This window comes from Dromiciops gliroides, chromosome 2, assembly GCF_019393635.1.
Source record: "Dromiciops gliroides isolate mDroGli1 chromosome 2, mDroGli1.pri, whole genome shotgun sequence".
Taxonomy (NCBI): domain Eukaryota; kingdom Metazoa; phylum Chordata; class Mammalia; order Microbiotheria; family Microbiotheriidae; genus Dromiciops; species Dromiciops gliroides.
Window position 1 is genome coordinate 177032058 of NC_057862.1, and position 23315 is coordinate 177055372.

At 40.9% G+C, this 23315-nt stretch overlaps 1 gene segment (V, D, J or C); it reads right to left on the minus strand.

Moving 5' to 3' along the window:
- Nucleotides 1–15501: 15501 nt before the first annotated feature.
- The window catches only part of LOC122738458, a 285606-nt gene continuing 277792 nt past the window's right edge, over nt 15502–23315 (minus strand). Inside the window, 4 exon segments of the C gene segment in view lie at nt 15502–16119; nt 16656–16763; nt 18153–18197; nt 19170–19418. Coding sequence covers nt 16657–16763; nt 18153–18197; nt 19170–19418 — 401 coding nt within the window.

A 23315-nucleotide genomic window follows, 5' to 3' on the forward strand; every position in this document is an offset into this window, starting at 1 on the left:
ACATAAGGAAAAGCTTGTTAACAATGAGAACTATCTAAAAGTGGTGTGAGATTCTTAGGAGATCCTTTCTGTAGTAGAGGTCTTCAAACAAAGTCTTGGTCACCACTTGTAGAGTAAGTTGTCCAGCAGTGGTGTCAAACTCAAATACAAACAGGACCACTAAACTGTACATAAGGATCCCTGCAGCTGTATATTGACTTAGAAAACCACACATAAAGATTAGATATAGTCTATTGTATTTTTGTTTTGTTAAATATTTCTCATTTGTATTTTACTCTAATTCTGGCCATAGGAGAATACTGTGGCGGTTCTATGTGGCAATATGTTTGACACCTTTTTCTTGTAGAGGTTACTATTCAGAGCAGCTGGGTGGCACAGTGGATAGAGTGTTTGGCCTGAAGTCAGGAAGTCTCATCTTCTTGAGTTCAAATCTGGCCTCAGACACATACTAACTGTGTGAACCTGGGCAAGTCACATAACCCTGTTTACTTGAGTTTTCTCATCTGTAAAATTACCTGGAGAAGAAAATGGCATACTACTCCAGCATCTTTGCCAAGGACACTCCAAAAGAGTTGGACATGACTGAAACGACTCAACATTATTATTCAGATGTACATTACCTTAAATGGCTTCTACAGTGCCAATTCTGATATTCTGGTTTTGGCAAATGTGATGGAGATGGGTATATCATGATGAAAGGAGTAAAATGGAAAGTAATATTTGCATGTCATTCCTCAGCTTAAAAACCATCATTAACATCTCCCACTCTCTCCTCCCTTCCCGAGGCTCTGAAAAAGAGGTGTGACCTTTCTCTTTGCCAAGGCCAACTCCTATATATGCAGTTGATTTCCTCCCTTCCTCTCTTCTCCAGCAGATTTCATCCTCAATCACCACTTCTACCCTTGAATCTATCTACTAGACCCATCCCTGCCTTAAAACAATACCCAAATCTCCTCCATCCTAAAAAACAAACCAAAAAACTTCAAATGACCCTACCATTCTCACAAACTATTATCTTATATTTCCTTTCCTTCTTAGATAAACTCATTGAAGAAGCTAACCACACTCATTTTTTCAACTTCCTCTTTCCTTTTGATCACTCTGAAATCCTTTGCAGTATAACTCCTAACCTCATCAAGCTTGCCAGATTTGAAGGGCTTTTCTCAGTTTTCATTCTTGCTGCATTTGACACTGTTGATCATTTTCCATTTCAATATATTTTCTCTCATCTCTGGGTTTTTATGACCACTCCTGGTTCATTTCCTACATGTCTGAATGCCTTTTCTCACTCATCAACCATATCACACCCCTTAACTATTCTCTGAGATTCTCCTCTTTCCCCCTTTGCCCCCATAGCCTCATCAGCATCCATGGGTTTAACTATCTATGACATTTACTATACAGAAGATACATATATGAAGACCATTTCAACCATGAATTTCAATTCTACTTTACTTATTCCCTAGTGAACATTCCAAATTGGATAGCCCAGACATCTCAAACTCAAGATGTTCAAAACTAAACTCACCTTTCCCCACAAACCTCCCTTCTTCCAAATGTCCCTACTTCTGTGGACAACAACCTTTCAGTCTCCCAGGTTCATAACTTTGGTATGTTTCTCAACTCCTCACTCTTTTTCTCCCCACAGCCAGTTAGTTGCCAGACCTTGGTATTTCTATCCCCATAATATCTGACATTCAGACCCTTCTCTCCACTCACACAGCTACAACCTCAGTTCAGGCTGTCATCACTTTAAAACTAGAATACTTCAAGTCTAATTCATCTCCCGGCCTCAAGTTTTTTACCTCTCCATCACACAGCTGCCAAAGTAATTTTCCTTAAAGGCAGATTTGACCCCTACTCAATCAACTCTAGTGGCTTTCTATTGCCTGCAGGATAAAATATAAACTGTTTAGCTTTTAAAGTCCTTCATAACTTGGTCCTGACCTTTTCTTTTCAGTCTCATTAGACATTATGTCCCCCTTCCTCCAAATTAGCCTCTCAGGACATTCCATGTCCAAGTACCAGGACTTTTCACTGGCTGTCCTGTATTCTTGAAATCCTCTTTCTGCCTCACAGAGATCATACCTCCTTTAAGTCAAAACTCAAGCACCACCTTTGTTTTTAAATCATAAAAGCATTTTATTATTTTCCATTTACATGCGGATATAGTTCTCAACATTTGTTTCCATAAAATTTCTAGTTTCAATTTCCCCCCTCCCTCCCTCCCCAAGACAGAAAGCAATCTGATATAGGATATATATTAAACATATTTCTGCATGAGTTATGCCATGAACGAAGAATCAGAACAAAAGGGAAAAACTCAAAAAACAAAAACAACAAAAGTAGAAACAGTATGGTTCAATCTACATCAGATTCCACAGTTCCTTTTTCTGGATGTGGAGAGCATTTTCTATCATGAGCCCTTTGGAATTATCTTGGATCATTGTATTGCTGAGAAGAGTTAAGACTATCACAGTTGATCATCAGACAATGTTGTTGATACTGTGTACAATGTTCTCCTTGTTCTGCTCATTTCACTCAGCATCAGTTCATGAAAGTTTTCCAGGTTTTTCTGAAACCTGCCTGCTCATCATTTCTTACAGCACAATAGTATTCCATTACATTCACATACCACAACTTGTTCAGCCATTCCACAACTGATGGGCATCCCCTCAATTTCCAATTCTTTGCCACCACAAAGAGCAGCTATATTTTGTACACGTGGGTCCTTTTCCCTTTTTTATGATCTCTTTGGGAAAAAGACCTAATAGTGGTATCACTGGGCCAAAGGGTATGCACAGTTTTATAGCCCTTTGGGCATAGTTCCAAATTGCTCTCCAGAATGGTTGGATCATTTCACAGCTCCACCAACAATGCATTAGTGTTTCAATTTTTCCACAGCTTCTCCAACATTTATTATTTCCTTTTTATGCCATCTTAGCCAATTGGATAGGTGTGAGGTGGCATCTCAGTTGTTAATTTGCATTTCTCTAATCAATAGTGATTTAGAGCATTTTTTTTTCATATGTAATAGATAGCTTTGATTTCTTTATCTTAAAACTTCCTGTTCATATTCTTTGACCATTTCTCAACTGGGGAATGACCTGCATTCTTATAAATCTGATTTAGTTCCCTATATATTTTAGAAATGAGACCTTTATCAGAATCACCATCTTTATCAAGTACCATCTTTTGTATGAAGTCTTTCTTGATCCCATAAATACCAGTACTGTCCCACTCAAACTACCTTGTATTTAACTGCTTGCTATAAATTTATATTCACTTCACATTTATTCTGTACTTATTTTTAAATCATAAAAGCATTTTATTATTTTCCTAACCCATTAGAATGTAAGATCCTTGTAAAGATTGTTTCGTTCTTTGTACAGTACTTGCAGCCCCAGTGCCTATCACAGTGTTTGGCATATAGGAGGCTCTTAATAAAATGCTTATTGATTCAGTGACTATTATCTAATGAAGTTAATATTTCTTTGTACATGGTAATATGTAGTGCTGCTTCCTTGTATAGCAATCACTGATATTTAATGGAGGTGCTAGAAACAGGCCTCATGTTTAGTTCAGGGCTGCAATCTAGGATGACACTTTGGGCAGATCCTAGTCCATCTCTGAGATAGGCCAACTCAGTGTGGTACATTAAGAACTGAGGAAACAATGGAGATTGGAGATTTAATCCAACATCTCTCCCCCTCTTCTTTCCATATATTAGGCTCTGTGTTGGGTATCAGGTATAGGAAGACAAAAACTAAAAAGTCCCTTCCCACTCTGAGTGCTTACATTATTTGGGCATGTGGTTTGGGGGCTTTCAGCCAATTTAACAACAAATTATATACAGCTTGGTGGCATCATATGGTTAAATCAGAGGACCTGGGTTTGAATCCTGACTCTGACACTACCCATGTGACCATGATCTTCTTGCCTTTGTGCTTTCCTCCAGGCCCAGAAATGTCCTGTCTCCTTCCTTTGTCCCTTAAAATTTCTAGTTTCCTTCAGAGCTCAATTTTAAATTTAGAAGGCCACCAAGTTATGAGTCCCTTTCTGTTGCCTGCCTCTTCAGACACTTCCCCACCATCTCCCAATTTCCCTTTGCAAGCTTTATTACACATTTATGCCCCTGCCCCTCAACCTCTTTTCCACCCCACTATCCAGCCCAAGTGGTCTTTCTTCTACTGGATGTTCAATTTCCCCCCTCTGCTTGGAGTGTTACTCCTTTCAGAATCCCTAGTTTCCTTTCAGGTTCAGCTCCAGCAGCACTTTGTACAGTAGAAGCAGCCTTTCCTGAATGTCCCAACTGCTAGTGTCCATACCCCATCCACCCGTAACCTAGTATATATTTTGTATATACCCAATACCTATATACTATCCCACTATACTGTAAACTCCTGGAGGGCAGGGACTATTTCACTTGTCTTTGCATAGTAGGTCATTAATAAATACTTGTTATTTAAATGCTTATTTTCCTCCTTCCCCTTCCCTAGCTATATAACCTTCTGCTCTTTGGCAAGTCATTTTACCTGTCTGCTCCCAGTTACTCCATCAGTAAAATGGAGATGATAATAATAGCATCTGCATCACAGGATTGTTGGGAGCAAATGAAGTGTGTGTGTGTATACACAAATACATACTTCATACATACACATACACATACTTCATATATATATACTTCATTTGCTCCCAACAATCCTGATGTAGATACTATTATTATCATCTCCATTTTACTCCATATATATGTGTATGTATATGTATATATACACACATACATATATAAACATTAATATATATGTAAAATGAACTGCTTTGCAAACCTTAAAGCACCATATATTATATATATTTATAAATATATTAAATATATTTATATATACATTATATCCTATACAGGGAGAACAAAGTATTAGTATATTTATACACACTAATACTATGCTATATACTAATATTATACTATAGTAATACTAATACTAAAACACACACACACACACATATATATAAACTAATACTATACTAATTAGTATACACACACTAATATTATAGTTTCCCTGTATAGGATGTAGCTTCCATAGGCACGGGGGCTGTCTTTGTATCCCCAGCACCTAAAGCAGAGCATGTACCTAGTAGCTACTTAATAAATCTTGTTGAATTCTAACTTGATCTTTCCTATACCTCTTCTGACAACGTTACCATCCTTCGCCAGGGCTTATCCACTGACAATTCCAGTCACTTTTCTGGTTGCTCTTCCTGCCTCTAATCTCTCCCTGCTCCAGTCCATCCTCCACCCAAACAGTCAATTTTTTTTCCTAAAGCCTAAGTGTCAGGAGCCCTTCCCGCCCCCCCCCCCCCATCCCTTCCTATTAAACTCCAGGGGCTCCCTATCCCGTCCAAGATCAAATATACAATTCTCTGTCTGGTATTCAAAACCCTTCACAACCTGGCTCTTTTCTACCTTTCTAGCATTCTCACATATGGATCCAGTGGCTAGCTTTGCCTTCTTCCTGCTCCTCCTACATTCCATTCCATCTCAGGGCTCCAGGCATTTTTACTGGCTCTCCCTCCTCCTCCTCTCTGCCTTTTGGCTTCCTTGGACAAGTCTCCCCTTCTCCAAGAAGCATTTTCTGATCCCTCTTAATTCTAATACCTTTTCTCGGAGATAATCAACCGAGTTATCCTGCCTTTATCTTGTTTATGCAGAGTTATTTGCATATTGTTTCCCCCATGAGACTGTGAACTCCTCCACACCAGGGACTACCTTTTGCCTCTTTGTATCCCCAGAATTTAGCACTGTGTTTGGCACATGGGCATTTAGGAAGTGACTATGTGAGTGCTTAGCACACAGTAGGTACTTAATAAATGCTTCTTGACTGACAAGACTGATCAAGTCACTCCACAGGGCTGCCTCCAGTTTCCTAGCGTATGAAACTGTCACTGGTTGAGATGACCTCCGGGGTCATGACCTCTGGTAGTTCATAGTCCTCACCCTCTCCTGAAGCCCGGTTTAATTAACCCCGAGCTGGCAGCGCCTCCTGCAGGCCACCCCTGCTCCGGCTTGGCGCGACCCTGGCGCCACCGGATCTCGGGTTCGCCCCGCCGTCCCTGAAGCTATGAAAAAACAGAACCCGCCGCGGTTGGGAATTTTCCGGTCTAGAGTCGCGTCCCAGAGCCGTCCTAAACCTTTCCCACACCAGCCTCGGCCTCTTGCTTCTGCCCCGCCGGCCATGGCGGCGGCAGGGGGCACTAACGGTGGAGTGCGGGCGCCCCCAGGCGGGGCCCAGCGGAAACTGCTCAGGGCCGAGGGCCTCGTGGGCGCCCCTCCCGGAACCCTCGAGGTAGAGTGGGTCGCACGGAGATGAAAGAGCCTGACTCGGGGCAGACGGGCCCCCCAATAGCTGCCCTCGCAGGGATAGCCGGGACCAGCCCTCCGGGTGGCCATGAGGCACCCCTTGGGATGGGGAGAAGAGTGGAAGGCGGTAGAGTGTGTGTGTGGGGGGGGGGCGGGGCTTCTAGGCGTCCTGTGGGCCGGACGCCTACCATGTTTCCCCTCGAGCCTCGGCCCCTTAGGTGCGGAGGCAGAGCTCGCGCTCAGGCAGGTTCCTGATCGTGACGTCACGGGCCCGGGCCAGCCTCTCCCGGCTTCTCCCTCCCCCGCCCCTCTCCAGGCGCCTCCGCGCTGGGGTGGGGTGGGTCTAGCGGCCGGGCCCCGGGGTGGGGGAGGGGGCCCTGGCGCCGCTCTCTCGCGGCCATGCACCTGCGGTCCGCGGTGTAACGGCCTAGAGCTCCTTTCCCAGACACGTGGCCTCGTGAGATGGTATCTTGCTCTTGGCCCTGTGGCGCGAGCTGCACCTAACGCCTCGGTATTTTTAACTCGGCTTTCCATAGGAAGTGGCTTCTGTGGGGGAGCTTCAAAGGATGCCCTACTTGTCCCGGCTCTACCGCAGTGACGTCACGGAAATGGGGCGAGGCCTCTCTCTGAGCCCCCCCAACGGGGGTGGGGTGTCGTGTCCTCTCCCCCACCCCCATCCTGCACCTGGGAGGAAGTGGTAGAGTTTTCCACTTCCTGCCCTACTTTGGGTTCCTGTGTCTGTGTCTGCCCCGTGTGTTAATTTAAACTCAAATAAGCTATGATGCGACGAGGAAACCCGAGTTTGTGGGGGGAGGGGGAGGTAGGGTTGAACTAGGAACCCCCTCCCTGTATTGACCCCGTGCTCAGGCGAGCGGTGTCCAAAGCTGTGCTGGGACCTTTCTTGTAACAGGCAATTCCTCCAACTGTTACCAGTCATTTATCAATAATGATGTTGGAAGTTCAGACGATGGCCCCAGGTTTCTCTAAGCACTTAGCAAGAGGTCGTGCTTCTCACACCTTCCTCATTAGGCAAGGTGGAGGAAGGGCTATAATCTCTGTAGAAAACTCAATCAATCTACCTGTGCCAGGCGCTGGGCTAAGACTTCTGACTCCCGGTCCAATGAATTTTTAAAATGAATGTTTCTCCTGTATCTATCTGGTGTAAGAATGCTGCCTTGGATTCAAGAAATTTGAGTTCAGATCTCTGCTTGGCAGTGTAATAGCTGATTTCAGCAAATCACTGAAGTTCTTATCTGTAGAACATTTCTACTCCCTGCCCCACAAGGTTATTGTTAATGCTTCAAATACCTTAAATAAATAGGAACTATAGTAGTGTTTATTTAGGTGACAGAAAATTTAAACTTGGAATGTATGTATGCCCATGATAGTATGGTGATTACCAATACATACTATACCCTTGACTCGTACTTAGATATTTTAATGTTTCCAAGCAGGACCAGGACTTTGACCTTTGGTAAAGGACCCAGTGCTGTTTGCATTTTGGGTACAAGTAGTGGTTCGAATCTTACAAATTAGAGCATTGCCTGTGGATACTGAGACACTTGTGCATAGTCTGGTTGAATTGGAAGCAGGATTTGAACCAGGTCTTCTTGATTCCAAGGCTGATTGATCATCTCTACTATGCAACACTGCCATGGATATGCCCTGCTTACCTTGGTTCAATTAAACAAACATTTATTAATGCTGTATTGCCACATATAAGTCTTAACACATAAGTTCCTGCTCTCAAGGAGCTTTCATTCAATTGAGGCATTACAACACATACAGTTTTCTGACTTTAATATTTTGATGGCTCTGTTACTTCATCAAAGTGAGTAACTCTACAGAAGGTTCACCCAATGAGATGGCTGGAAGTGATGTCTCCCTCTCTTGACATTATCTGATACAACATGTGGTCTATCTCTTTTTTCCTTCCAACTCATTAATTTTTTCAAGGATACAGCTCTAATGAGCTTACATATTGGGGAAGCAATATATACATATGTAAGCATATGTAGAATAAACATAGAATTAATACAATGTCACTAAATACTGCCTTTATGCTGTCTTTCCTATGTAATTTTCCACTGGTAGTTTATCATAATTACTCATGTCCACCATGTGCCTCTCTGTTGCCCTTTGGGTGACCTGAACCTTATTTTTTTCTAGAGACTGTGGTTTTACATGACTCTCTGCCATGTATCATGAGTAGAAGAATATTGATGTTTAAAAGATTTGTCTTTTTTTTCCAGGGAGAAGCTTAGGGTCATTAAAAATATTTCACAGTTTTCCAAAGGCAATCCAGCTCACTCTGCTTCTATTTGATTCTAGACCCAATTCATTATCCATCTACAGTGTCTGTCTAAGTTATATGTACTGATGGATCTGCTTTATGGTCCGTCTAACTGCATATGATAGAATGGGCAAAAATCATTCTTAATGTGCTTGGTTTTTACTGTGGAGTTGAATTCTTTTGAATGACTAGGGATTAGATCAAGAAGGAAACTAATAACTGGAGGTGGGGAGATAGTTTGAAAGGCTTCATGTAAAGAAGGTATCTGAACTGACTCTTGAAGGAAACTAGGATTGTAAAATGTAGAGAAGTGAGGAGGAAGTAAGTTCCAGGCATGGGAGGCAGCCTTTGCAAAGTCCTGGAGACCAGAGATGGAATGAGTTCCTAGAACTCAGTAGACCAGTTTGGCTGGAATGAAGAGTTGTGGAAAGAGGAGTAACATTGAAATGTCTTGAAAGCTAGATGGGAGGTCAGATTGTGAGAGGACTTTAAATGCCAGGTTGATTAGTTCACGTTTTTTCTCAGTGCAGAGATTCTTAACCTTTGTGTGTGTGTATGTGTGTGTGTGTGTGTGTGTGTGTGTGTGTGTATATATGTGATGAACTTCTTTGGCAGTCTGGTGAAGCCTATGGTTACCCTTTTCGAATCATGTTTTTAAATAACAGTAGGAAATGCCAAATATCAGTTAGTGGTTAGTGAAGATAAAAATGTAATTTTTTTCCATCCACGCTCACAGATCCCCTGAAATCTATTCATGAACCCCAAGTGAAGAACCTATGTTCTAGAGCAATATGGAGCCACTGACAATTTTTGAGTAGGTAAGTGACATGATCAGGTTTGCCTTAATTTGGCAGCTATGTGGAGGATGGAGCAGGGAAATACCAGAAGCAAGGGGACCAATTAGAAAGCTATTTAGTTTTATTGAGAGGTAGTGAGGAGCTTGAACTAGTGTTGTTGCTGTGTGAGTGGAGAGAGACAACTGGATTTAAGAAGTTGTCATGAAAGTTAGGCAAAATTTAGCAATTATTTGGATAAGGGTGTGAGGGAAGAAGAAGAGTTGATTTCCTACCCCCAGGCCAACTCTCAACACCTACTTTTGCCCTCCTTCTGACCATGTTGCTCTCCTACTCAGTAAACACCAGTGGCTCCCTCTTGGCTTTAGGATAACATGTCTACTCCTCTGTTTGGTTTTTAAAACCCCTCACAACCTGGCCTCAGCCTATATATCTAGCCTTACTATACATTGATTGCTCTTCTGTTTCTTCCATGTAGGACTTTATCTCCCATCTCCATACCTTTGTCCACTTGCTTGGACTGTATCCCCTCCTTATGGCTGCCTCATAGAATCTGTAACTTCCTGCAAGACACATCTCAAGCACCTTCTGCATGAAGTTTTTTTTTTTTTTTTGTCGGGGCAATGGGGGTTAAGTGACTTGCCCAGGGTCACACAGCCAGTAAGTGTCAAGTGTCTGAGGCCGGATTTGAACTCAGGAACTCCTGAATCCAGGGCCGGTTCTTTATCCACTGTGCCACCTAGCCGCCCCCCCTGCATGAAGTTTTTCATGCTCCCCACAACTTCTAGTGCTCTCTCTCCCTAACTACTTTGTATTTAATCACATTGTATTTATTTTATAGTTTGTATTGAACTACATTATATTTATTTTATATTTTGTATTTAAGGACATTGTATTACCTAATTCTATGTTTGTTCTTCATATACTTATATATGTATGTATTGCTTCCCCCAATATGTAAACTCCTTGAGGTCAGGGAATGTTTCATTTTTATATCCGTGTACCTAGAACAGTACCTGGCACATAGAATGTGCTTAATAAACAAATGCTTGTTGATTGAAAATCTATAATAGTTCACATATACATATTCACATTTACAAATGACTTTCTTTACAACAGCCCTATGAGGTAGATAGTACAAGTGTTATTATTCCCATTTTCCAAATGAAGAAACTGAAGTTCAGAGAGTTTGGTTAAATAATCTGGCCACATCCCATGGCTAAGTGAATGTCAGAATCAGATTCAAATCTATGTTTATCTACATTTCAAGTCCAGCATTTTCTCCACTTTCAAAGGTACCCTCTTTAATATCATGCTGCTTAAGGTGTTTGCTAACACAGGCTTTAATATTCAGGGCGTAATTGCATTTTTTTTTTTTTTTGCGGAGCAATGAGTGTTAAGTGACTTGCCCAGGGTCACACAGCTAGTAAGTGTGTCAAGTGTCTGAAGCCGGATTTGAACTCAGGTCCTCCTGAATCCAGGGCCGGTGCTTTATCCACTGCACCATCTAGTTGCCCCCCTGTAATTGCATTTTAATAAAGGACCAGGGGAAACTGAAAAGCCTTCAAGATTCACAAGAATACAATCGTAGTGTCAGTTGGTATATGGGGCAAGGGATTTTTTCCAGGATCTCTCAGATCATACCATGTTTGTCTTCACTTACTTATAAGGCTAATTATACCTCTTTAGTGAAAGTGACCTCACTGGATTATAGCTCTTTCTTTCTCAGACACTGTTGAACTCCTTTAAAAACTGGGTAGTAGCTTGAACAACGTGCAGGCAATGTGGAGATGACTTAAAACTGAACTGAGCCGAGTTTCAAACATCCTCAGAGTCTTCAGATTCGGATCTTGAGAGGTCATTTAGTCTGTCCCCCAACTTTTCCTTTTTTGGGTGGACTGTGCCTTAATCATTTTGCTAAAACAGAATATCCCAATCCATCAGTATTCTACCATTTCCCCATTAGGATATGCTCATTCAGTCTTCACTCTGTTTCAGCTTAAACCCATTTCCATTGAGAGTAAGACAGTGGCAATTTGGGGGAGCCATTTCTCTCCTCTGGCAATTGATCTGTTGCCTTCTTAGCCTTTTCTTCTCCAGATGAAATAATCCTAAATTCCTATGTCTAAGGCTCTCTGTTTGGAAGGATTTTGCTCCTGAGACCAAGTTCTGAACCCACAGCCTTTTCTCATGTCCTTATGATCTTCTTTTAGCAACTTAGCTCCTATCAGGCTTCGGATCTAGCTTTGGGAGAAGAAGCAATCTCCTGAGACTAGACAGCTGACAGAAGGTCCCCGCCTTCATTTTCCCACACCACTCGTTGATTGATTTCATTTGAGGGAGGATTTTCCTAACAAACCCTCTATATGTGGCAAGGTTTCTTCAAACACAGATTTCTTAAGAGGCAGTGCTGACCCATCTCTCAGGGATGCCCTTTAACTTGTCTTGATGAATCATATAGATATATTTAAGCTTAGATGCAGAGGGGCAAAAGAAGGAGATTATCCTCTGTGTGGATGTGGGGGTGGATTGAAGTAGGCCTTCCTTATTCTTTTTATACCATGTAAATCAGGGTCTTAGTACCTCTCAAAGTGCCTAGCACTTATGGGGAGCTAGAATGCAGTAAAATTTTTGGTCTTGTATTTGGTATTGGCACCCATAGGTTCTACACCGAAGACAGCCTGAATATCCCAGGCCTAGCCCTAACAGCTAAGGACAGCACTATCCATTAATTAGTAAACATTTATTAAGTGCCTACTATATGCCAGGCACTGTGCATTATACAAAGTGCTGGGCATACAAAATGAAGCGAAAAATAGTTTCTGCTCTCAAGGAGTTTACAGTGTAGGTTGTTTGTTTTTGGCTCCTTTCCATCTTCTTATTCAAATCCATTCTCCTAGTATTTCTTCCCATCATCACCAGGTACTTCTCATACAAGAGAGAAGAGCTGATGAAGGGAAGGGAAATATGGGGCCCTCTTCTTAATTGCCCCTACCTCCCATTACCCTGTCATTGTCTCACCCAGGACTAGTGAGTATCCCATGCTTTTTAGATCTGTTTCCCCAATCTCCATCTCATGAAACCTTCTGCAGTCCACATCTTACTCCTCTAGAATCCTGCTCACAGCACAAGCTATCATGCAGTGTGCTATAGTAGAAAGACTTGGAGTCAGAAGGATTGTGTTTGAATTATGGCTCTGCCACTTTTTAATTAAGTGATGCTGGGTGAATCACTTACCTTCATAAGGTCATAGATTTAAAGCTTGAAGGGACTTTAGATAGCACCTTGTTCAACCCCCTCATTATTCAGTCGAGGAGACTGTGGCTCAGTGGGATGATGGTATTGCCCAAGGTTATGCAAATAGTCAGTGGCACAGCCAGGATTTAAATTTGGAGTCATTGGGCTCCAAATCTAGTTCCCTTTCTACTATACCCTGTTGTTTTCAGTTTCTTAATTGATAAAATGGAGATAATATTTATAATACTACTTTACAGGCTTGTTCTGTCAAGTGACAATTTATATTTTAACCTGGGGTAGTTGAAAATGTAATTTCTTAACACAAAGGAATGAATCACTAATGGTTAAAATCTCAGGCAGGCTTGTGTGGCAGATATTTTTGGAGGTAGTCTGGCCTTCTTGGCTCCTTCCTAAATCACATGCCCATTTTGTATATGTTTGAGATCAGCCCAGTTGTGATGTAAGATATCCTTTCCAAGGCCTGTTCCTTTCAAAGGTGAACCTTGCTCAGTAGTTCCCATCAGCCACCTTTCTAATTTTGACTACCATGAGCCTCCCACGGTTAGATGCCTTAAGAAAGGGTGGCTCATGAATACTGGAGATGGGGGCTATAGCTTTTACATAAAAGGCAGCTGTTCAGAAAGGAATGGTTTGGACTCAGGAGAAAAGGCTGATGGCAGTTGAGAGATGGTGACTAAACTGTCTGTTTAGTGGAGGTCGTGGCCCATGGAGCTCCCATGGGGATGGACCTGTGGAGTTTTATCCCAAGGAGTGTGTGCTGAATGTCTCCAGAAGTTGCCATAGTAATTGAGTATGTGTGCTTCATGGGAGTGAACCCTCTTGTCCCCTCTCCTCTTTAATCTCTGTAGGATTATCACATAGAAAATAGAGATCTGAACTTCTGTATTTTCATGAAATATGAGATAAGAGGAAATAGGATTTAACTCTAAACTGGGTACACTTGGAAATTTCTGGCCAGTGTGATTTGGAGACTAGATTAAGTTTTGAAGAAGGAAGTGATAGAATCCTCTTTCCCTGGGAACCTGGATGTGAAAAGATTGATTTGGATTGGTTTAAATATAGAGAAGTAGGAGGATGGATAAAGTGACCTTTATGGTTTCTTCCAGATGAAGTTTTTCTGACCCCACGAAAAGATCATAAATTTGTAGGATTATGGATCTAGTATTGAAAGGGACTTCAGAAGTCACTTGTCCAACTCCCTTATTTTACAAGTGAGGAAATTGAAGCCCAGAAAGAGTAAGTGATTTGCTCAAAGTCACACCGGTAATAAGTGGCAGAGCTGGGATTTGAACTCAAGTTTTCTAACTGTAAGTTCAAAACTTTTGATTGTAGCACAGTGAGATGTTCCAAGGTAGGGTTGGGTTAGGGGCCCTTAACCTGGAGTCAGTGAACTCAAAAAACCTTTTTTTGGGGGGATAATCATATTTCACTAAAATTGCTTTCCTTTGTAATCCCATGTATTTTATTTATTTAAAAACCTTCTGAGAAAGGGCTAAAGACTTCACTAGACTGCCAAAGGGTTCCCTGGCACAAAAACAACTCCTGGGGTAGAGAGAAGACCTGCTTCAGGAACATCTTTTGGAAAGAATGAGTGTCTTAAGGCTCGAAAGCATTGGGATTGCTGCACCTATAGTCAGATTGATATCATCTTTCTTTCATCTCTTTCTGCTTTTCTCTGTGGAGAATGTAACTCCTCTGTTATGGTCCAAATCTTTGAGAAAATCCACTTTCTCCAAACCAATGGTGCCATTAGACTCTGAAGGGGTGATTTTACTTTCCCTTCCTGCATTCTCATTGGTGAGTTTACATTCAGTAGAACTTATGCTACTTGAGGGCAGGGAATATTTAATTTCTTAATATCTCAAATACCAAGCATAGTGCTCTGCACACAGTAGGTGCTTCTTAAATGTTTGTTATTTATGGGAGTGCAAAAGATTTGAGCCTCAGGTTTCTTCTGTGTATCACTGAGGGCGTGACTGACCTTGAGGCCATTCAAACCTTTGTCAAAAATCAAACAAGTAGGGGGCAGCTAGGTGGCACAATGGATAGAGCACTGGCCCTGGATTCAGGAGGACCTGAGTTCAAATCCGGCCTCAGCCACTTGATACTTACTAGTTGTGTGACCCTGGACAAGTCACTTAACCCTCATTGCCCCACCAAAAAAAAAAATCAAACAAGTATATGCTGAGGCTCACAATATATCCATCATAGTAGTAGATACCAGGAGCCTGAGAAGATATGTGTGGTAGAGGAGAATAGTGGTCTGACCTCAGTCTTGAAGCTGGGGCTCAATGGTAAAACATTTTTAGAGACCACCCAACAGATGGTATATCTGAAGGGAGAAAGGCAGGGAGATGGTGCCAGAGAGCAATGGTCTGGTATGAATGCCCTGTATTTAGTGGTTTTATTTAAAGGTGAAACTTACTATGATGCTCATGTCTGTCACCCTCTTACTTTGTCCACCATGATGTGTCTTTCTAGTCTTCCACTCTTGGAGGTTTTAGGATATGGTAGCCTAAGTTTTAGAGCACAGGGGAGCATAGCTCTTAACTGGGCTTTTAATGATACCCAGCATGACATTCTATGTATTCTATGTGGGTGCTTTCTAAACATTATTTCAAGATGAGGTAAAGTTGTAAAGCCACCATCTGTCCATTTGGCTCTATTTCAACACTCATATGGGAGAGATGCTTTCTTTTCTTCCTCCTTACCCTTTAGCTGGTGATCATCTCCATCCAGGTCAGTGTTACCAACTCAACCCAGAGACATAACAGCAGTCTTTGCTTTTCCAAAAGTACCTTTAATAAAGCCTGTCAGCATGGCTAGATGGCAAAATACAGTGCAGTTCAGATACATGATAAAGGTTGTCTTGCTCAATTATATAATCTCTTCTATTATAATAATAATAATGATAAAAGAATTGAATAGATTTTTAATGAACTCTTAAAAAATAAAAACTTCTTACAATTCATACTTATATGGGCGGGAGGAAGGGAAGGTTGAAGAAGGGAAAAAGGGTCAGAAGGCAATTTTCCCAAGGACTAAAAAGGTCTGGAGATACCAAGGCACCTTTAGGGACCTACAATGTCCTTCTCTCTTCTACTCTTATAGAAGTTTCTCAAGAGGCCTGAGGATGCAGGTATAGCATTTCTTCATGGTCAGAAGTGTCTCTGGTCATTCCTTTACCATCTCCATTAAATGACAGATGTTAAAAACATCAATGAAGGAACTGACAGGGCAGGGTTGGTATTCCAAATAAATGGTAGGATCAGGTCTATGGTATCTCCTATGGTCCTGGAGAGTAGAGGTATATACTCAGTCATCAGGGTCTTGGCAAATATTCCCATTTCATGCTAAAGATGATGAGCAGATGAGTAAAAACAGAGCTGGAAGTTTGGAGTTCATTTGTTTTCTTGTCAGACCTAGAATGAAGAGAATAGGGAAATCAGTCACAGGAATATTAAGGTCTTTGGCAGGTAGAACAACTGGAATTGTTTGGTGCTGTGATAGAAATGGTTTGGCCTGGAGTCCCCTTGGGGGCAAGGACAGTGTTATTCACACCATACCCATACCTAGGCACAGCACAAACAACTAACATTGATTAATAAGATAATATAATAATTTAATTAATAGGAATTGCAACCTTAGGCAAGATATTTAGCCTGTTTCCTCATCTCTAACATGAGGATTACTTGTTCTCTGTCCATCTTATTGGGACTTTGTAAGGCTCAAATAAAATAATGGAGATGAGAGTGAATTGAAAAAGTATAAAGGGTCATGGAAGTTTTGAGTGCTAATCTTATAAATATATGTACCTTGTAATCTGAGGTGGGAAAGTCTCATGGGTAAAATCACTTTAAGTGGGACCAAGTTTGTTGTTAGCACTTAGTAAAAATCCTAGAAAAACCCCTTCCCTCCAATCTCTGGTGCCATCTATACCAAAAGATACACTACTTACTTTAGTTTGACCACAGACGAAGTGTCATGAGCAGGTTAAATCCTACAGTCTTCAAGAAGATGACACGGAGACCAATCAGAGATAGGTTTATCAAGTTCAAATTTTTGTCTAAAAAACAAAATTGGCATAATGTTACCCATTTTGGCATAAGGTAGCCTATTTTGGGGGTCTGCACCCACACTCTGTTGAGGCCTCATTTCTCTCTAAGGAAGGCCTGAATCTACCAGGCAGTCAGCCCCGTGGTGAGGATTGGCCATGATAACTCTTGGCTTCTCTCTCCTTCTAATTGTGAACCCTACCTTTTGAATAGTCACTCATCTTCTAAACTAAACTATAGGTTGTTAGAGCTGGAAGGGACCTTATAGATCATCTATTTTTAGCCCAATTCTTATTTTACAGGTGAAGAAACTGAGGTCAAGTGATATTCATGAAATCATACAACTAGTAAGTGGAAGAGATGAAACAAACATTCAGTTTTCCAATCCAGGTTTTTTTTTTTTTCTATCATGTAGTGCCTGTCTTCCATTAACCTTCAGACCTGAAGCATTTGTAGATTTAGGAAAACCACTTTGGTTATTTAACTTATGGTAGTTAGGTTGCAAGATGGGTTGATTTAAAGAGCCAACATAACCTGAAGCCAATGCATGGTTCAGGTAGGCAATGAATGATTGAAGGACCTCTCAGTGGAAATAAGTACAGCTGCAAAAAACCAAAACAAAATAAAAACACTGCCCCTCCCTAACAAACAAACAAATAAACAAACAAAACCAAAACTAAGGAGATAATTAGGTCCTTGGTTACTGAAGGGTAATAAGTTTAGTAGTGACTCAGCTGTTCAGTGGTCTGTTATTGTTTAGATTATTCCAATCATATCATTCAAGGGTTTCTCACCTTTGCTAATAAGTAATACACTTTGGCTAACATACAAAAAAAGAGCCCTTAAGTGAATAACTGTTCTAGAAGAGAGAAGAATAAAGACTGGAAGAAGAGTGACCTTTGAAAAATTACTTAATCTCTCTAGTTCTCAGTTTAATTATCTGTAAAAGGAAGGTGTTGGGCTAGATCAGAGGTTCTTTTTGTTTTGTGTCATGGACCCCTTTGGCAGTATAGTGAAGCCTACAGATCCCTTCTCAGAATAATGTTTTTAAAAATCATAATGGAAGGAAATGCTAAATTTTGGTTAAGTGTTAGTGAAAATCAAGATGTATTTTTTTCTCCATGCAAGTTTATCAATCTTCTTTGCATAGGTCCCAGGTTAAGAATGTTTGGATTAGATGACTTCTAAGGTCCCTTCTACCTCTAAGTTTTATGTGATTAGAAAGAAAACAATAGACCACTCTGGGTATAAACTGTTGTACTTTTTCCGCTCACCCATACCTGAGATAGGTCTCTTGGTTCTAGCCCACTCCTGTCCTTCTTAGGGTTACTAGGTGTTTTTTTTTCTTCATCTCCTCCCCAAATTCTGTATTAAGGAAGTTCATAATTTCTGTTACATACCTGTTTCGAAGCTTTGGTTTACATCCTTGACGTTGCATGTGGAACCTGCAATTAGAAACAAACAGAATCACCTTCATGCATCCTCAAGTTGGGTGGTACCTCTGCCCATCCCAAATCATCTATAGAAAATATTTATGGAAAGAATATATATGTACATATGTCATATATATGAATATGCAAAATGTTATAAATATGGAAAATAAATATAGAAAATAGACATAGCACCTTTAGCTCTTGGGAGAAAGACACACATGATGGTCAAGAGCCAGTGTTCTCTATGATTTCTTATGGTTGGCTTATTTTATTTGTTGTTTTGTTTGTTTTTGTTTTTGGATTTTTGGTGGTTTGTTTTTGTTTTTTGCAGAGCAATGAGGGTTAAGTGACTTGCCCAGGGTCACACAGCTGGTGTCTGAGGCCGGATTTGAACTCAGGTCCTCCTGAATCTAGGGCTGGTGCTTTATCCACTGCGCCACCTAGCTACACAGTGGTTGGCTTATTTAATTTATTTTTATTTTTTATTTTATTATTATTATTATTATTTTGGTGAGGCAATTGGGGTTAAGTGACTTGCCCAGGGTCACATAGCTAGTGTCAAGTGTCTGAGGCTGGATTTGAACTCAGGTCCTCCTGAATCCAGAGCTGGTGCTCTATCTACTGTACCACCTAGCTGCCCCTTTTTTTCTTTTTCTTTCTTTCTTTTTTTTTTTTTTTTGGTGTTGGCTTATTTTAGATCAAGATTCCCTCCTACCACTGTACTTCATGTACTCCCCCTGCCCATGGCTCAAAAAGGATTGCCATTGGGCTGGTAGGAATGGAAAATTTACTGACAGCTTGACCTCTCAGTAATAAAGGTACAAGGTAAATGCCCTCTTTACTTGGATCTAAGGCAGAGATCTCCCATAGCAGAGATTATTGGAATGGGAATAGATTTTAGAAGCTGTTTCTCTATACTACAGCCATAGCAGAATCCTGTCAGGATAGAGAGACTCCTTTTCCTAGGGAAGGCTTTATACTGACCTGAAGGTTCAGTCAAATTGACGATGTTTTTCTGGAGGGCATGTGTGCAATTGAAGTCTGGTTTGGTACCCCAGACCACTGTTCCATAGTTCTTAGATTCCATTGTCATCATCTCTAGCACTGTTGGGTCGCTTTTATTTATAGTCGCATTTATGATGGAGTTATCAAAGTCGGTGAAGAGGCAGACTGAAGTGTCCTTTGACTTTGGGCTTTTTAGTTGGTACAAAGCTGGTTCAGGGTCCCTGACAACTGTGAACAGAAAAGACATGGAGTTTAAGAGATGCTACTTTCTCCCCACTTCGTGCACGTTCCTACCCCACATTAACTCTCCACACTGGGATGGAATTGGAATGCCAGAGTCTAAAAAAGGTGAATCTTCCCTGCTCAGAAGATAAATAATAAAGGTCCTGTGGTTAGTTAGACATTACACACTACCTCTCAAGGCTGAAGAAAGAAAGGTCCTATATACAGCAAAATATAGCAGCGCTTTTTGTGGTAACAAATAACTTCAAACAAAATAGAAGTCTATCAATTGGGATAATGTCTAAACAAATCATGGTATATAGTGACATATTCCTTCAATATGAATCAATCAACGAGCATGTATTAAGCGCCTGTTATGTTGCCAGGCAACAAGCCAGGTTCTGGAGAAAAACAATTTATATGATGAACATAGAGAAGCATGGGAAGACTCATATGAACTGCTGTGCAATAGGAAAGAAGCAAAACCAGGAAAAAGGCATCACACAATGAGGAGAACAATGTATGGAATAAAAATACACAGCTGAGTGCTGTACAGTTATAATGATAAAGCTTGACCTCAGGAAGAGATGGGGGCTGGGTTGTGGAACATTAAATATATTGTCAGATGTGTTGATTAGTTTCACTTATATAGATTATCATCCACTATATATTATTATGTAAAGATGCTTTCAAGGATAATGAGTTGGTATTGGAGTTGAAAAGGGGGACGGAAAGCATACTGGGTTGCTTTTGGGAAGTTGTGAACTTTGTTAATGACCCCAAACTCCCTGAAACAGTCCCATTTTTCATTACGAATATTTTACAGGGGTGTGTGTGTGTATGACTGTTAACCCTACAGTTAGAACTAAATGTGTGTATCACTCAGGCTTATCGTGGGTGTGAAGAGCCAACATACTGTAAACACAGAATTACAGAGAAGATCTGAAATAAAGGATGATATAAAGAACATGTTATGGTGAAAACTATGGACTGGCCATGTGCTAGGAGTGATGGATGATTGACGGATGTCCTATTTTCTCCAGAGGCATCTTTGTGATGTCACAAATGGGGTGAACTCATGAGTTATATATCAACACCAATTTGGAATGCCTGTCCTGTCACTAGGAGATTTCTATCACAGTAACTTATTATGGTATATGCCTCATGGTCTTATTATAACATTAAAAAACCTAAGTAATAAAAATAATTTTTCTTTACAATATACTTCTGTGAAATAAGATCTGGGCTCTCTCCACTTATTTCTAGAAATTCTTCAGCATTTCTTTAGATAGTTAGGGTTTTAAGAGATTCTTAACGTGTGTGCTTCACAACTTCCTATGTTTAGAAGAGGAAGTAGAAGTTTGTAGGGAAAAATTTACCCATCCAGGCCACCCAAAGAGTAGAACAGAATTAGGGTTAGATTCTCCTGTGCCCAAAGGCCTCCCACCAAGCCAGCAGCATTGCTTGCTTTTTTTCTACTCAGACCTTCTACCACATACACTAAGCCATTGTGGTCTTGGTTACATAAACATCCTGCAGGACTGAGACCTGCGGAAACCAGCCCTAGGCATAGATGAGGGAAGCTGAGTCAAATGAAAAACAAACTGGAGAATTGACCTTTATTCACAGGGCTGCCCCTACTTGGAGATAAAGTAGGTGGTGGAAAAATCTCCTCTTACAACTTAGACCATTCAGATATTGAAGAATATGTAGCCACATTCTATTACCTGCCCTGAGGATTATTGTGAGGAAAGTCTGTAAGCTTTAAGGCATTTTATATATATCCATGTGAGTTTTTATTACCATTACTCATTAAATCTGCTCTTTTCCAAGTAAACACCCCCACTTCCTGAAGTAACAGGGTTTGTTGAACTTGGAAAAGACGGTGTTAGGGGGAAACCCTCTATCTGCACTAATAAATTAAGAAGAGAATAGAAAAAAGGGGAAGATTTTGAGTTCATTAGAGAGGATTGGTAAGCATGTGAATGGATTATGAGGGGAGCCTATCTAACTACTTTCCCTTGTGGCTTTTAAATGTAGGCTGGATTCTCCTCTGTATAGCATGGTTATAGGATGTTAGTGCCCAGAGAATGGGGAATGGTCTGGATGGCTAGTCTTTCCTAAACTATGAGCAAAGGAACTTGCTCCAAACATCCTCAAGTCCTCCTGCAAATGAAGGAGACAGAGTGAGGCAGAACTCATTACAGGATTTACTTGTTGGCATCTTAATTTTCTTTAGGCCCTAGGTAGGCATGGGGTAATTTGGAAGACTTCTTTCAGCAGCTCCCTAAGCAGCCACTTAGTGTACTAAGCAATTCAGAAGCTTCTAGAGTTGTGTGGCAGCCAGCCCAGGCCCAAATCACATGGTTTAAGCCTCACCTTTTGCTCTCTGTGCTGGAGGCATGTGGGCTAATGGGCCAGCCCTTTATCTCTCTGTTCCTCCCCACATCTGCCCGCTGCTCATTTGGGCATGTGGTAAAATGAGGGCTTGGCTCAGGGCTGGGGAAATTTTAGGGTGTTCCGAGTTGTTGCTGCTCCAAAATGGTTAGTACAGTAAGTACTAACTCCTCAAACTAGTTCCCATTTTTCAGTTTACAGATTCCATTCCCCTCTTTACCTTGTTCCAGAACTCCAAATCAGTCCATCTATATGCAAGACAGTATACTAAGTGATGGTGATAGAAGGATGAGGAATGTTTATACATAATTGTTTGCATATTTTCTCTTCTGTTCTCCACCATTAGTTTATAAGCTCCTCGAGGGCAGGGGCTATAGTTGTCTTTCTTTGTATACCATTCCCCCCCCCCCCATGCCCAATGCTTAAAGTGCTTGGCACGTATTTGATGCTTAGTTAATGCTTGTCGACTTGACCTTCAAATATCTCACAACTTAAAATGGGCAATACAGAATATACTAAGCTAGATATACTATAAAGAAAGCAAGAAGAGATTCAGACTAAGGGCCCTAAGAAAACAGGGTGATGGAGAAAACACTTTCTTTTATTTATTTATTTTTGGTGAGGCAATTGGGGTTAAGTGACTTGCCCAGGGTCACACAGCTAGTACGTGTTAAGTGTCTGAGGCCAGATTTGAACTCAGGTCCTCTTGACTTCATAGCTGGTGCTCTATCCACTGGGCCACCTAGCTGCCCTGAGAAAACACTTTCAATTGGTTGAATGTGAAATCCAAACAGTTCTTTGCACTACTTAATTTTGCACAAGAGCTAAATAAACATTGTGAATACTGTAGATGTTGGCATGGCTATACATTTCTCAGCAGGGGGGTTTACCTAATCTAAGTCCCAATCTACTACCAACTACAAATGACCAAAAAGCCATAAAAGATCTTGGGCAAATAGCAGGTGTCTGAGTGTTCTATAGCTCACATAGTATTTATGGTATGTATAAATATATTTATGCAGGCCTAGGAACCCAGAAATCTGAGTTAACAACATTGGCCATGGGCCTAGACCAAGTTTGTATTCTTAGTAGAGATCTTATAGCTTACATAGGATCCTAGGATATGGAACTGTTTGGGGTTTAAATGATCAACTGGTCAAACTCCTCATTTTACAGGATTGAGAAATTGAAGCCAGGATTGGTGAAATAACTTGCTTAAAATAATACAAGCAATAAGTAAGTGGTGAAAATGGGATTTGAACTTGTCTTACAATTCCAAATCTAGAACTTTTCCTACTATATCATGCTATCTTGACTCACTCATTACAATTGTACTAATGGTCAGTAGATCCTTGGATGAGAAATGAAGATTAGCTTTCATTACAGTCATTACATTTACCACATAAAAGTTGGCTATTGGATCTCCCACCTACCACTTCCCATATCTCTATTGCAGAAACTCCCAGGTACCCACTCTATTAAATAATAGGCTAGCTTTCCAAAGAA